Source organism: Nestor notabilis, unplaced genomic scaffold (assembly GCF_000696875.1).
Source record: "Nestor notabilis isolate BGI_N333 unplaced genomic scaffold, ASM69687v1 scaffold12950, whole genome shotgun sequence".
NCBI lineage: Eukaryota > Metazoa > Chordata > Aves > Psittaciformes > Psittacidae > Nestor > Nestor notabilis.
This window is the reverse complement of record NW_009911721.1, coordinates 1-14,984: the sequence shown is the minus strand read 5'-3', so window position 1 is coordinate 14,984 and position 14,984 is coordinate 1. Positions and strand designations below refer to the sequence as shown.

Below are 14,984 nucleotides of genomic sequence, written 5' to 3'. Positions count from 1 at the left end.
ACTGGGCATGACGCGCTGTGGTATGGAATACCCCTTTGGCCAGTTTGGGTCAGGTGTCCTGTCTCTGCTTCCTCCCGGCTTCCCCTCCTCCCTGGCAGAGCATTAGACTGAGAAAGTCTTTGGTCAGAGTAAACATTACTTAGCAACAACTAAAAACATCGGTGTTATCAGCGCTGTTCCCAGGCTGAAAGTCGAAAACACAGCCCTGCACCAGCTACTAAGAAGGAGAAAAAATGACTGCTGTAGCTGAACACAGGGCAATTGGTCACAAGAATAGCCTAAGCAAAACAATGGTGTTATGATCTCAAAACAGTGGAGACAGGCTGAGAGAGCTGAGGTTGTTCAGCCTGGAGAAGGCTCCAGGGAGAGCTTAGAGCAGCTTCCAGTGCCTAAAGGGGACAACAAGAAAGCTGGAGAGGGGTTTTTGACAAGGGCAGGCAGGGACAGGACAAGGGGACATGGCTTTAAACTGACAGAGGGGAGATTTAGGTTAGATACTAGGAAGAAATTTTTCCCTGTGAGGGTGGTGAGGCCCTGGCACAGGTTGCCCAGAGAACCTGTGGCTGCCCCATCCCTGGCAGTGTTCAAGGCCAGGTTGGACGGGGCTTGGAGTAACCTGGTCTAGTGGTAGGTGTCCCTGGGGGCTTGGGACTGGATGAGCTTTAAGGTCGCTTCCAACCCAAACCATTCTGTGATTCTATTATTTCCTTTTCTAAAGAACTCCAACAAATGACCAACAAAACACATCTTTAAAATGTCTGTTTTGCATAGTATTAATTCACTGGTTTGGAATCTATGCTCAGAACTGTGAAATAAATCTGTGGTAGTATTTGATAACAGAAAACTTCAGTTGCAATTTATAACCTGTCTTCAGTTCTGTCTGGTGTTTCTTATATTAGGTATATTAGTATATCTTATCTTTCAGTGATAGAGAGTGCTTATCTTCTAGAGGCAGTGCTATGTCTGTCTTTTCTCTACCTGTGTGAAAAGATAAACAGAGCTGTCTCCTAGAAATTAGTCTTGGGTTAGTCCTGTTTTTCTTTCATCTGTTTCCAAGGATTGATTATAAAGGGAGATCTTGCGAAAGGCTACAGTTCTGACACCGTAATTGGACATAAACTCTAAATTCAAAGAAAAAGCTGAAAATCAGAATCCTTTTGGGATTATGATACATGCCTTAATATATTGTCATGTGGAGGTCTGCTGTCCAGGTTTTCAATATTCGGGGTGATTTGTATTTCTTACCACTTACTCCAAGTTGGAGAGCACAATCAAGAAGTACTGTCAAACTTAGTCCTTTGGCTACCATGCCAATATCGGTTTCCCTGTTCTGAATAACATAAGAGGTAAAAAATCAAGCTGTCATTTAGCTCTTTTTCCACCACCCTCAAATTAATTGCATACAATTGTTTAAAAATCTTTAATAAGTCCAAATCTAGAGAGTTTTATCTTGTGTGTTTCGAAGGACTCTGAATTCGCTTTTTGGTAGAATACCTGGATTACTCTGCCTCTGACATCTGTTTTATGAATGGAGACGTTGATAGTTATCTTCATGCTTTGCTAGGCTGTGTTCTCTGAAAGGAACTACAAATCAAAGCAGAGTTGCTCTGCTGTGACTGCATGGCTACCTGGAAATAAAAGTAGGGCTTGGATACTGGGAAGGGGGAAAACTAAAGGATAGGATGCGTTCATCATCCAAACTAGGATGTGATCTGTGTGCATCCAGCCTTGCTAGCTGCAGAGTGTAACTTCTGTCCATGATCCACAGTCATGCTGGTATCTTGGTTTCTTATCCTTCTGTACTGGTGAGTAAAGCTTGCAGAAGTCAGGGCAGAGGGGAGCTGTGGACAGAAGAACACTTTAAACCCCTTGAACACCAATTTGTTTGTGTCCTGGAAGCCTGGGAATGCCCTTGTCATTGAACATCTCTGATTTATGCAGCAAACAAGTGCTTTTTGGGAAGCTGGTGCTTGAGTCAGAACTCTGGAGTTCCTTTTCTCATTAAAACACCTTTTTGACTGCAGCTATTCCCATCAGCTGAGCCTCCAGGTCCTTCACTCAATGCTCCAGCACAGACACCTACTCAACTACCTCAGGCTGCAGGACAAGTACCTGCACAACCTCAAACTGCTGTACCTCCACCTAGACAGGCTCCTCCAGCAGCCCCAGCAGCAGCCCAGGTAAGATCAGACACCCTTCATATACCGGCTTTCAGCTTTGCTCCTGACAAGTCTGGAATAGAACAGCTAAAACAATCTAAAGCTGTGGAAGTTGCTTGTCTAGAGTTGATTTAATGCTGCTGCTTATGCAGAAGTGACAGCTGGTGTGGTGGCTTGTGAAAGGAACATAGTCAATGTGGGTGTGCCAGGTGTGCCAGTTTTTCATGCTTTTCTGTGGGTGAACAGTGACTTTTTATGCTGTTTAGGGAGTGGACTCTGGCTTGAGGCAAGGTTAAAGGTAAGGAAAAAAAGGAGAGTCTCATTTAAGTGTCAGCTGCTTCTTTCTGGTATTTAAGGTGTGTCTCAGCATCAGTGACATCTATAGAATAAGAGTGGAGAAAAAAGTGAGAGGAAAAAACTAAAACGTGCAAGTTCTCCAGACTTCAGAAGAGAGACAGAAGGCCTAGGTTAAAACTGTCATTGTAGCAGACAAAAATTGCAGAGAAACTCCATCTTTGGGAAGCTTTGAACCTTGTGGTGCTTTCGAACACTTGCATTTCAAGCAGAGAGGGGAGAATGGACCTTTATGGGGAACTGCAGGCAATATGAAAGCTTGACAAGTTTGTGTTTAATTCTTAGCTACATCACCCCAAATGTGTAGGATATAGGTCAGATAGGCATTGCACAGTCAGGAAAGAGCTCTGACTTGTGTTACAAAGAGAAAAAGGGCCAACCCGCATTATTACTGAGGCACTTGGAACATGTCGTCTTGTTTGTTGGAGTAAAGCAGTGCGAAGTTTGCCAGACTCCTGGCTCCTCTCTTTTATAAGAGAAAACACTAATGTTCATATTTATTGGTGGGGAGAGGCTGTCATTGTGGAAGGGGCCAAGCCACCAACACCCTTTGGCAGATCCAAGGGGAAGAGACTTGGCAGTATTGGTTAGCAAAAGAACTCTTAGAAATGTTTCATTATTTTTACTTTAAAGAACACAGAAGATAGGTGTATCACTTCACTGCAGCCAGCTCATGTTCCTGTTTATGAAACTACTAAAGACAGTGCATTAGCCATTAAAAAAAAATAGTGGAGTTGGGGCTGACATATTCTTGGCTACACTAATACTCTAATACTTAAATCAACCCCCTTCAAATCTCTTGGAAAAGGGCCAGCGTTTAATCCCTGAATTTTATGAAGCAGTGAAGGCCAGGATTCTCAGTTCAGTAAAATGAAGTAGCAGTGTTGGTCTCAGTGAAAGTGTTTTGATTTGCGCTAGTAGAGTATCTTGCTCCCTACCACTAGTGGCAGTAGCTTATTTATTTGTTGGTACCTCGTCCTAAGGTGAACTTCATACCTTTCTGGCAGTGTGTGTTCTTCGTAGCTCTTTTTTGTTAATGTGTTCTTCTTTACAGCTCTTTGTATCAGTGTGTTATTCTTTATAGCTGTCCTTGTTCTTGTAGCTCTGGTTACTGTTTTGCAGACCTCTGGGCTTGTGTATGAACCCTCATTTGTTTTCACTGACCTGGTAAAGCTTTCAGCTTCAACAGAACCAAGATTGATATCGGAAGCCTTGAGCTTTGTTGCTGACACAGGATCACCAACAGCTGGAGTAAAATGCTAGTCTTAAAGGGTTATTTTTTTTTCTCTCATGAAAAAGCGAGTCATCTAGATGAAAAAACTTGGTCAAAACTTCTAGACTTAAATTATCAGCCTAGTGTAGTCTGTCTTACTACTGCAGATCTAAAATTCCTGCCTCAGCCTGTGCAGTACAGATGACTTGTGCAGTGGAAGAGTGACTGACCCTTCTTTTTGTTTGGGGTTTTTTGATGGAGATAGATTAACAAATAGCCATTTACTGGAAGTATCACAAGTGCTATAAAGATGGACATGGCCTGGATCTTTCCTACTGGAAGTCTGCTGTTGGCCAATATAAAATGCATTGATTATAATAATTACCCGGAAGTAATTTAGAAGTGAAAATAGCTATAAAATTGTTGCTAGATGCTGTTAAAGCTGTTGATTTCACAAAAAAGCAACTAAAAGTGTATGCTAATCTGCCAGTTAAATTATTTCAGAGGTACTCTTCACAACTGTATTGGAGTTTTAAATCAGATGTTTGGGGCAGGGATTGAAACACAGGAGGTATTGAAGCTGTCATCAGTGCCTCATAACCTTAACTTTTGATGCAAAGCAAGCAGTCTTTTTGCATTTAGCTCTTCTTCTGAAGTCTCCTGCCATTTTGGCATTTCTCAAAGATATGTAGTTTTTAATTTTTTCAGGACAACTGCAGAGAACACCTCCTGGGTTATTACTGAAGTGTGAAGTTCTCCCATTTCATTAGTCTGTCATTTTCACTGCAGGGTCATGATTCCAATGATGGGTTAAACTTTTATTTGTGTTTCTAGTCAATCAAGGTTACCTGTATTTTTAAAACCAGAGAAAGGAAGTGTTAATCTTCTTTAAAACAATGTCATCCTGTTGCAGGCCCCACCTGCCCCTGCTGCAGCTCCGGTACAGGAAGATACGAAAGTCCCCATCAGCCTTGTACTAAGGTTGAGGTAAGGATGCAAAACTTACCTGTCAAAGTGAGCCTTTGTAGAGACAGATGGTGGAAGACTTAACAGGGTGGAAAGGAGGAAATAGCTTGGTTCCCTAAAGGGGATCAGGGATCCTCACCTTGTGCTGGACCGCCTTACTATTCAGGCACAACTTCAGCCAGTGCTGAGAGTGAAGAGTTTTTACCTGATTCAGGGCGTGGATTCTGGTCTGTGTTCCTTGAAATAGGCAGCAGAAGTATTGTAAGTGCATTCTACTATCATTACATGTATTGATGTTTCTCATTTAAGAAATCTGCCTCGTTTCTGCAGATATCTTAGTTGTTTATAGGCATTGGACTGGGACTTCTGAGCATCACCTCCCAGTCATTCTCAGACAGTTGAATGTTGCATATGCATCTGCAGTCCCTGAGTGCTTCCTTCCTCTGAAGGATGTTCTCTAAGGATATATCTGCTGATAGGTATGGGTTGCTGAGACACTGGAACACTGTGGCCTTGTACCAGACAGGTGGCACTCATCCTGGACCTCAGCCCATTTGGGCTCTATCAGGCTGAGTCAGACTATGCCAGGAGCCCTGCTTCTAGATTCATACCCAAGTGATTAGTTTCTGCTTTTGAGGGGGAAGGGTGCAGTGAATTCACTTTCACAGCCTGATTGTTCAATAATAGCACTTTCTTTTGGGCACTTAGAAAAGACCAATTCATTGCATTTATATGTAAAATTCTCTTCTTTCCACAGGAATTCAAAAAAAGAGCTCAACGATATTCGATTTGAATTTACCCCAGGGAGAGGTGAGGTGGTGGGAAATTACAGTGTGTGAAGGTGGTTTTGGGAAGGCAAGGTTCTGTGTTTGGTGTGCAGCGGTGTGTATGAAAACCCTGTATTGAGTGTCTGTCCACAGTGCCTACTTAAAGGGCTTTGCCTTATGGTTGGACTTGGAGCACTGCTGTTGAGAAGACCCTTCTATTAAAACTGTTCATGGATATCACCAAAGTTCAACTCTTCAGTGAATTCCATTTCAGAGTTTGACAGTATAGCTCAAGAGTTGTCTGACTGCACCTGGTGTACACCTGTCTGTCTTGTGTAAACAGCACTTTTTCTGTTTGGTTTGTATAAGCTCTGTTAGGTTTCTGTGTGATGCCTTCATCAGATGGACAGTTTTTGTTATGTAGTGACTGGTTCTTGGGTTTCTGCCCAACAGATACTGCTGACGGTGTGTCTCAAGAACTCATTTCAGCAGGTCTTGTTGATGGCAGAGATCTTGTAATAGGTAATTACATATCATTTTTTCTGCTCTAACCATTTCAGTCATTTTTGCATGTTTAAAATGACCTGATTAGTGGGTACTAGGAGAGTTTGCTGCAGTCTTGGTTCTCTACCCTAGTGCTCTACAAAACCGCTCTTAATTGTGGTCACAGTTCTGTGCCAGTACATGTAGGCTGTACTGTCCACAAGACAAAGATCTAGTTGGAAACATTATGAAACAAATGTTCCTTTTAATGCAAAATGAAGGCTAATCGATGTATTAGCTGAATCACTGTCACCTGACATACATGCATTGCCAAATTCCTCCACAAGCCTGGGCTTCTCACGAGTCCTGTGCAAGAGAGATCTGGGACTGGATTCAGCCAGGCTTTTTTAAGGAGGGCTGGGGAAGGAAGCATGACGTGCACATGCACTAGGGCACTAGCACGTGTTGCATGGGTATGAACAGCTACTGCTACCAACAGTTTGCTAAATAAATGTGTCCTTCTGTGCGGCAGGTGGGACTTCTAAACTGTCAGCACTGCCTATGTATTTCAACTACAGCAAGCAAAACTGTTCCATATACACAGGCTGCAACAATTGGAAAGGCCGCCAGTGCAAAATTAACTTGATTTCTGGGTGCATCTGGGCAGTTTATTACTATTAATCCCACCACATCCAGGAAAAAGTAACTATCTCTGAAAAAGAAGCATAGTAAGAAATGACAGCATTTTCACAGTTTAAAGCAGTAAGTTTAAGTAGATAGAGTCTTATTGAGGCCTAAACTTTTTTTTTAATCATTTTAAAAAGTTCTAAGTTGAGTAATAGAAAAAGACCTTATGAGTTTGGGATCTTTTTCTTTAGCGTGTCCTAATATTTGCCCATTTTCTGTGTGTGTGATTTCAGTTGCAGCTAATTTGCAGAAAATTGTGGAAGAGCCCCAAACCAACAGATCCGTCACTTTCAAACTGGTATTTATTCCTGTTCCCTAATTGAACAAGTTGTCACTTGCAAAGAGAAGGCATTGCATATAGGTGCTTGTGATGTCTTCTGTAGGCATCTCATGTATGCACTCTAAATTCTCCCTACTTTCCCAAAGCTTCCTACTGGTTGTCTAACAGTAGGCAATGCAGGTTCCTGCTTGTGTCCTCTTGGTAGCACCTGGGTTAAATAAGTGTGAGATGATGTGCTAATACAAACATTCCCTTATCCTGGCTGATAAGCATATCAAAATGTTACAAAAGTGTTTTCTGGGCTTGGCATGTACAGTTGCCCAGAAAGGGCAGAAATACTTCAGGGCAGGTAAGTAGGCTAAGAAACGCCACGAACTCCTTTTTTGGAGGAGGAGAATGAAGATGGTCCAGACATGTTGCCTCTGAGAAGGAAATGAAGAAATGAAGCGGGGAGGAGACAGGGGAGGGTGGGATGGACAAAAGAAGAAAGCCAAAACTAGGAGAAGATAGGCTAGGAGGAGGAGAAATGGTGTAACCAGTTTATTGGTAGTGAAGCAGTAAGTGCCATTATTTTTACTCTTTCTGTAAGAAGGTTTCACTTATTTTACCCCAGTTAGTGCACATAGCCCTGGTCACAGCAGATAGTGGCAAAACTTCAGTCCCAGCCCTTCCCATCTTCAAATAAAAACAGGCATACCTGTGGCTGCTTCCTCTGCAGGGAAGGAGAGGAGGGATATCTGAGGAGATATCTGATATACCTTGTTGTGTTACATAGGGTGGTAGATATCGGCAGGTAGAACATGTGTGTTGCTATTTGGGTCTCTGTTCCTTGTGTTTCAGGCATCTGGTGTTGAAGGCTCAGATATTCCTGATGACGGCAAACTTATAGGATTTGCACAGCTCAGCATCAGCTAAACAATGGTCCCAGGAGATGTTTCCCAACTGAGAACCCACATGTGCATATTCGTAATGCTTCTGTTAGCCTAAAAGAAAAAAAAAACCACTACTGCCAAAGAATTGAACTACAGCCCCCTTCCTAGAAGCTTTAACATTTTCCTTAATAGGATCACAAACCTTCTGAAATTACCGATGGCGTTTACACCTTTTGTAAACAACTCATGTTTTTGTATCTGTCATCTCAAACATGCAGATCCAACATGTCATTGCCTGCATGTTCATTTTATTATTGCCTTACTTTAAAGAAAAATACTACTGAGTACGAAGCAGGGGGTTCCACTGCTCTGATCTTGCCTAAATGTTTGCTTACATGTGGTTTCATTTTTTTTCACTTGCTATTTTTGCACAAGTTTTAATACTGAATGGATTTTTTTTTTTTTTGTCCTTTACCTGCTCCTCCTATCTGAAACACCAATGTACATGTTGTTTGGGTCACCTGGAGTGCTGAGAAATCTGCTTCTCTTCGGCTGTGTGTTTTTAAAACTGCTGGTTTGAATGCTTGCACCTGAGAAAGCAAGCCAAGTCTTAACCCATGGGAGGGAGAGCCGCCTTCCCTTGTGTTTGTGTTTTTGAGAAGTTCCTTGACTTTGAGGTGTTAGAAGTCAGCTTCCCTTTGTAAACTGCCTTAATTTTTTTTTTTTTTTTTTTTTTTTTTACCATTTTGGTTCTCTCCACATGAGTGCCAGGCGTGGCATGAGGGCTGAACCTTTCAGTTTGCATTAAAGCAGTCCTTCAACAAAACGTCTTTCATTCTGCATCTTAGATGTAGTCTGTTCTTGAAGCAGACCCATGAGGCATCGCTGTCTGGAAACTGGTCTTTCAGACGATCAACACAATATTTGTGATCAGAGGGAGAGGAGATCTGTGTCGCTCTGTGTTTGGAAACAATGCACCGCAGACTGTTCCTGAAGCCCAGTCTCCTATGCCTGGCTGCGTGAGTCCTCCCGACGTGTCTCCCGGTCCTTTGCAAACTGGTACCCGTGGAACCATCCCTGTCGTGTTTTACAGCAATAAAGAATCGCCAGTAGAGTGGCAGTACTGGGCAAGCGAGCGCCGGGCTGTGTCCCTCCTGCACTAGTCGCTCGGGTCGTCGGCCTTCCCGTGGGTCCGAGCCTCCACATTTGATCAGGATGTCACTGCAACCCTGTCACACACCTATTTAGCTTTTCTTTCTATGTGGTGTTGAAGTTGAGTTTCTACATGAATAATATAAATTATACTCTGAGTTTGATAAGAGACACTTGTAATGCAATATGTGAATAATAAATGGTGTTGACTTTTTTTTCCTACTGTTTCACAGTTGGCCTTTGTAACTGCTATTGGCTCTGGAGTGTTTTCTACACAGAAATTGTAAGTCTGTAATTTAACACACAGATGGAAACGTGTTTTGTTTCCATCAGCCATAAACAATGCAGAAACAGAGCAGAATGACTGAGTTCAATTAGGACTTCTTTTATTTCCAAGTCTTCAGATGAACAATCTGTATTTATATATTGTTCTCTATGAGCAGCTGTGGAAGCTTCCCAAATTATGCATGTTCTTTTTATACTGCCCTTGATGCTTTTAGCCTCTAGGTGGATATTAGGTATGTCCCCATGGGCTATTTGCAGCCCTGTGGCTGGTGAGTGTGAAGGGGAGGGAGAGGAGAAAGAGGGTTTAGGAGCAAGAGCATATCAGGGTGCTGAGCAGATGCTCTCCAGAGCCCAGGAAGTGGGTGCCTGATACCAGGGAGTTGGTGGTAGCTGAGTTTGGCCAAGTGTGTGCATGTGGCACCTCTGGTGCTTCCTCCTGTTGTCTGACACAAAGCACTCCCTATGGTGTCCCCCATTGAGCTTCTTGGCTTGGGAAGAGCAGGCTGGCGTCTTGTCACCCTGTGCTTGATACGTATGTATTGGAAACCCTTAGGATATGGGGATGAGGTAGTCTTGGTACAGTATTATTTTTCCCTTCTCTCTGCATGCCATGGGGACCTCCTTCATTCGTGTACTGGTGCTGAGAAAGGCAGAGCTCAAACTGCTCAAATGGAACAATGCAGTGTCTATTTATTAAGTTATTCCCCACCTTCCCAAAGCCAGGACTTTTAAGAGCTTGAGGTCACCCTAACCTAAGGCTCATAAATTCTTTAATGGAGAAAATAAGAAAGAAACATGGTTTTTGCTCTATAGATCTCCAGATGTTTTTGGGTAGGGATCCAAAATATTTACTTGGGCTATTACAGTGCTAGACAACTGTTTTTTCTGATGTTGTTCCAGTAAGTGCCAATGCTGTTCATAATTGTTTTCCAGTGTCATTAAGAATTTGGTTTTTGTGCAAATTTCTGATCTGAACCTGGAATAAGGTGATAATTTTTAGTTCCTACTTTGAAGAACAATGCTCTGTTAATGAAAATGGATCCTCTTCACAACTTTGGTGTATTGTAGATTATAATGAAAGATGTAAAATATTCAGGCTTTTTTCCTTTTTTGGACTTTGTATTTTACTGCATGTCTCTAATTTTTAATCAATAAAGAACAAATTGTCCATTGCCATGTGTTTGGTGTGTGGTTTGTGTGTTGTTGGGTTGGATGGTGTATCTTGGGGAAGGGTTTGTCTGAGTGGTGTCTGCAACCCCTGGAGCATTTCTGTTTTGGCTGGTGGGAGGTTTGATAGCCCATGGGAAGATGAGGTTGGCATGTTCCATGGGAGTTGTGTGCAGAAATGGAGCCAGGGTGGCACTTGGGGTTGTATCCTGAGGGCTTGTCTTCATCTGAAAGGTTTGCTCCGAGTTCTTCATGCCCTGTGCATCTGCTAATGAGCATTGCCTATCTAGGAATGCCTCAGGGTGACATAGCCTTGGTATAAAAGTGGGATGATTTTTACTCTGGGAAGTGTTTGGAGCATGAACTGCACTCCCTCCTCTCCACTTCCACAATACTTGTTCTTCCTGAATTTGAGGCTTCAGGGCAGATCTGATCCAGAGGTGCCCTTGAGGTCTCTCATTACATTTGTAGTGGAGCCAGGACTCACTGATGGTGAGAGGTAGAGCGCAGGCATGTCCCCTGCCAGCTCGTCATTCTGACAGCTCCTCAGCTGTAGCTGGGCCATTCCTCAGTGTCAGGGCCAGTATCCCCCGCTGCAATTTATTCGTGTGCCAGCGTTTGTGCTTTGGGCTGTGAGAGCAAAGAGGTACCTAAAGTGAAGGATCTTGCCCACATGTGAAGGTGATGAGACTGGTGGCAGACTGTCACCAGACCTATTGCCATGAGGCTGAAAATACTTCTGTGACCTGCCTCTGGGCCACTACCATGGAGATGGAGGAGACCACGAAGATGCTCCAAGGGCTGGAGCACCTCTCCTATGGAGACGGGCTGAGAGAGCTGGGCTTGTTCAGCCTGGAGAAGAGAAGGCTCCAGGGAGACCTTAGAGCAGCTTCCAGTGCCTAAAGGGGACAAGAAAGCTGGAGAGGGGCTTTTGACAAGGGCCTGTAGGGATAGGACAAGGGGGAATGGCTTCGAACTAACAGAGGGGAGATTTAGGTTAGATACTAGGAAGAAGTTCTTCCCTGTGAGGGTGGTGAGGCCCTGGCACTGGTTGCCCAGAGAAGCTGTGGCTGCCCCATCCCTGGCAGTGTTCAAGGCCAGGTTGGACGGGGCCTTGAGCAACTGGTCTAGTGGAAGGTGTCCCTGCCCATGGCAGGGGAAGGAAGGGAGGGAGGGAGGGAGGGGGGTAGGAAGGAAGGAAGGAAGGAAGGAAGGAAGGAAGTTTTCCAGATGGAAAGGAACCTCCCCTGGGTGGTGAGCACCTCTTGAAATTTCTATCTCAACGGGAATGCAGTGTGAGTACAAATCCCAACCCAGAGCATTGCTTTGTCTTCACATTTGCATACCGACAGTTGCCTAGAGCTGCAGGGTTTATCTTGGGTTTAGGTACTGGCTCCAGCCCTGTGAAAGCCTGTCTCTGCAGATCTGTCTGCTGGTGTTGGGCACTGGGGAAATCTTAAACAAGCTGATGGCATCCCATGCATGGCTTGCTTGTGGTTGTACAGGGAAGCTGCAAAAGCTGAAGGAGAAGAAGCCTCCTGTCACCTGGAACCACAGCCAGCAGGTCGCTTTTCTTTGTCTCCTGCTCTGTCCATCCATTAGCATCACTCACTTTATTCCCCTGGACTTGTCCCAGCGCTTCATCATACTGGGCTGTTTCAGCCTCTCTGAACCTTGCTTTCCCTGGTGGAACCACTGGGGACTGTCTCAGTGATACAGCAAACGCAGTGCTTGCAGCTGCTTTGGAGAAGAGTCTTTTCCCCTGTCAATGACACCTGGCCCTGGAAGGTGGCCAGGTTCCATGAAACAAGGGTCCTTCTGCTCCAGCCAGCACCCTATGCTTGTGGGTGGCACAGAGATGATTAATGTATTACATGGTGTACTTAGGACAGGTAAAACATCAGGCATTAAGTCTATCCTGATTTCACATATTTGTGGTGGCTGCTTGCAACTGCAGGGCTTATCTAAGGTTTAAACATTAATTCCAGTCCTCTGGAAAGCCTGTCCCAGCACTGTCCTGTTCCAGATGCAGCTTCCAATGTCGGGTGTCGGGGAGATTTTGAAAGCAGTTGGCGAGTTTGGGCCATTTCAGAAATGGCTGGTGCTGCTCACCTTGCTTCCATGCTTCACTCTGTCTTTCCACCAGTTTTGCCAGCTTTTTATGGTTCCACACGAGCCTCATCACTGCGACACCAGCTGGATCCGTGCCATCGGCCCCAACCTGACAGAGGAAGAGCAGCTGAACCTCACCCTGCCCCGGGATGCGGATGGGGCGTACGAGCAGTGCTCCATGTACTCGCCAGTGGACTGGGACCTCGACTCCATCGTGGCGTATGGCCTGAACGCCACGGAGAAGTGCAGCCGTGGCTGGGTGTACCCCTCAGCACAGGCACCGTCCCTGCTGACCGAGGTCTGTAATTGCCTGTTGACGTGCTGGGGATGCGGAAGGGATGGGACATGCAGACAGTTGCCCTGTCCTGCAGTTCAGTTAAAGCTGGTGCTGGGCTGAGATGTACACTGGGTGTATTTTGGGGACCTTGGCTCCACCACCCAGCCCCCTATTGTGGTTCTGAAGTGGTTGCAGGCAAGCAGGCTGTGATATAGATATCAGCAGGGCCACAGGCTGAGTGAGTGGAGAGATTAATTGCTCCTGGTGGGACCTTTGGGGTCTCCATGCCCCAGGTGACCCTCTGCAGCTATGGGGTAACCTTCCAACTTGTTCCTGTGCAGCTTTGTGCTTCAGACACCCTGGCCAGGGGAAGGAGGCAGAGCTCAGTGCTAGGTTTCTGCTCGCACGCCGGTTGGGGAGCTGTGAGGGTGAGCAGCAGTGGGGTGTCTGCCTCAGGGTCTCTGCATTACGACTCCAGCTCAACTTGTTGCAAACAGCATGAGTTCCTCACCGCTCCTCGCGCTGTGCAGAGGTACCAGGTTCAGCAAGCACAGGAAAGCTTGTGAAGCCACACATATAATGGTCAACAGGGGCTTCTTCCAGTGCTTTCTGACCTCTCTTGTACTTCCTATGTGTGATCTTCCCTATGTGACTCTAGAGAGGCCCTCGGGTGCTGGTGGTTGCAGAACATCCCTCTAACAGAAACTGCTTGGCCTAGGAGTCAGGACTGCACTCCTCCCTTCTCCTCTGGGAGGGCAGGCACTCCAGGAGGAAGGAAACTGGTGGGACTTCTGTCCCAAGTCCCACTTTAAGCAAAAATTGCCACCCAGGAGGCTCCCCTGGGGGTTTCTGGGCTGGAGGGGAGTCCTGCAGGTCCTGGTTCCTTGGAGAGGGGCACCACTGAGAGCCCCATGGGCTAGTCCCACCACTGACCTGTGTGCTATGTACATACAGTGGACACTCACATCCTTGGAGGGAGGATCAGAAAGTATCTGCAGCCTGTTGAGAACAAAAGCATCCGTGTTTCCTTCCTCCAGTTTGACCTGGTGTGTGACAGGAAGGACCTGAATGACATCTCCCAGTCCGTCTACATGCTGGGGCTGTTCCTAGGATCCATGATCTTTGGGCCACTGAGTGACAGGTGAGGAAACAAAACCGCATATCCAGAGCCCGTGCAGAGCTCGCACACTGCTCTGAGCCTGGCTGGGCACTGCACCCTGTGCGTTTTGTCACTGCTCCTCACGCACAGGGACCCTGACCAAAGTCCTGAGGTCCCGTGAGGACATGGCCACACAAGGGGTAGAAGGGAGAAAGGCACAGTATGTGTGTAGGGGGCTTCACATGCCGACCTGGGGTCTAGTCTAAGTGAGCCCTATCACCCTCAAGAGAGGGTGATACAGTCACTGTGCAACCCATTGGGCTCCTCCCCATCTCCACGGGGCCTCTCCAGATACCAACTGTGTCTTCCCTCTTCCTCTCCAGGATGGGCCGCCGGCCAGTCATTCTGATCTCCATCTTCCTCCAGGGCTTCTTTGGGGTAGCAATCGCCTTTGTGCCCCATTTCGATGTGTACATGGCCTTCAGGTGTGTCGTGGGGGCTTCAGTGTCAGGGATCACCATGACGATACTGACCTTGGGTGAGTAGGGTGCCCATGCCCTGAGGCAGACAGGTATGGCCTCACAAGATGCAGTAGGAAAGCTCTGTGAAGAAACAGAAATGATCATGTATGACTTGAAAAACACTGCTGCGAGGACAGGTCTTTCTCTGCACTGTCCTTTGGCACTTTGGCATCTCCTCAAGCCTAAGTGAAAGCCACAGGGAGCATCTCTCCCATGCCAGTGCTCAGAGGAGGACAAGGGGACAGCCTCCCAGCTCAGGAGGCTGCTGCAGGGATGGAGCCCAGTGGCTATGGGACATGATCGATTTGGGCCCCAGCCCTGCCCCAGTGATGGACTCTGTGGATACTGAGAGCAAACAGGAGACATACCTGAGCTTCATGTCCTCTTGCAGAGGAGCAGGGCACCCTGATGATAAGGAGAGGTGATGCTTTTTATGAAACACGGGCAGCTTGCATGTGTGACTGATGCCAGAGCTCTGACTGCTGGTCTCCTCTCCTCACCTTCAGGGGAGCACTTCTCCAGGGGAGGAGTTCACACCAGGGGAAATCATTTGCACGGGTGACCCTGAACCTTCATTCTTCTTCTCAGCT

At 46.0% G+C, this 14,984-nt stretch overlaps 2 protein-coding genes across 2 annotated transcripts in view; both read left to right on the top strand.

The window, feature by feature from the left end:
• Positions 1–8,490, top strand: part of OXSR1 (oxidative stress responsive 1) — a gene marked incomplete at its 5' end in the record, with an annotated part of 70,577 nt that extends 62,087 nt beyond the window's left edge. The window contains 6 exons of the mRNA XM_010016150.1: positions 2,025–2,180; positions 4,640–4,713; positions 5,450–5,502; positions 5,913–5,981; positions 6,863–6,927; positions 7,750–8,490. Of these exons, the coding sequence (XP_010014452.1) occupies positions 2,025–2,180; positions 4,640–4,713; positions 5,450–5,502; positions 5,913–5,981; positions 6,863–6,927; positions 7,750–7,824 (492 nt within the window). The remainder of the gene's footprint in view (positions 1–2,024; positions 2,181–4,639; positions 4,714–5,449; positions 5,503–5,912; positions 5,982–6,862; positions 6,928–7,749) is intronic.
• A 3,933-nt stretch (positions 8,491–12,423) lies between these two features.
• LOC104406992 (solute carrier family 22 member 14-like) lies at positions 12,424–14,411 on the top strand (the record flags this gene model as incomplete). Its single annotated transcript, XM_010016138.1, has 3 exons — positions 12,424–12,795; positions 13,812–13,915; positions 14,257–14,411. Coding segments are annotated over exons 1-3 (631 nt in total), but the record flags the coding sequence as incomplete, so codon positions are not given.
• Positions 14,412–14,984: the final 573 nt, after the last annotated feature.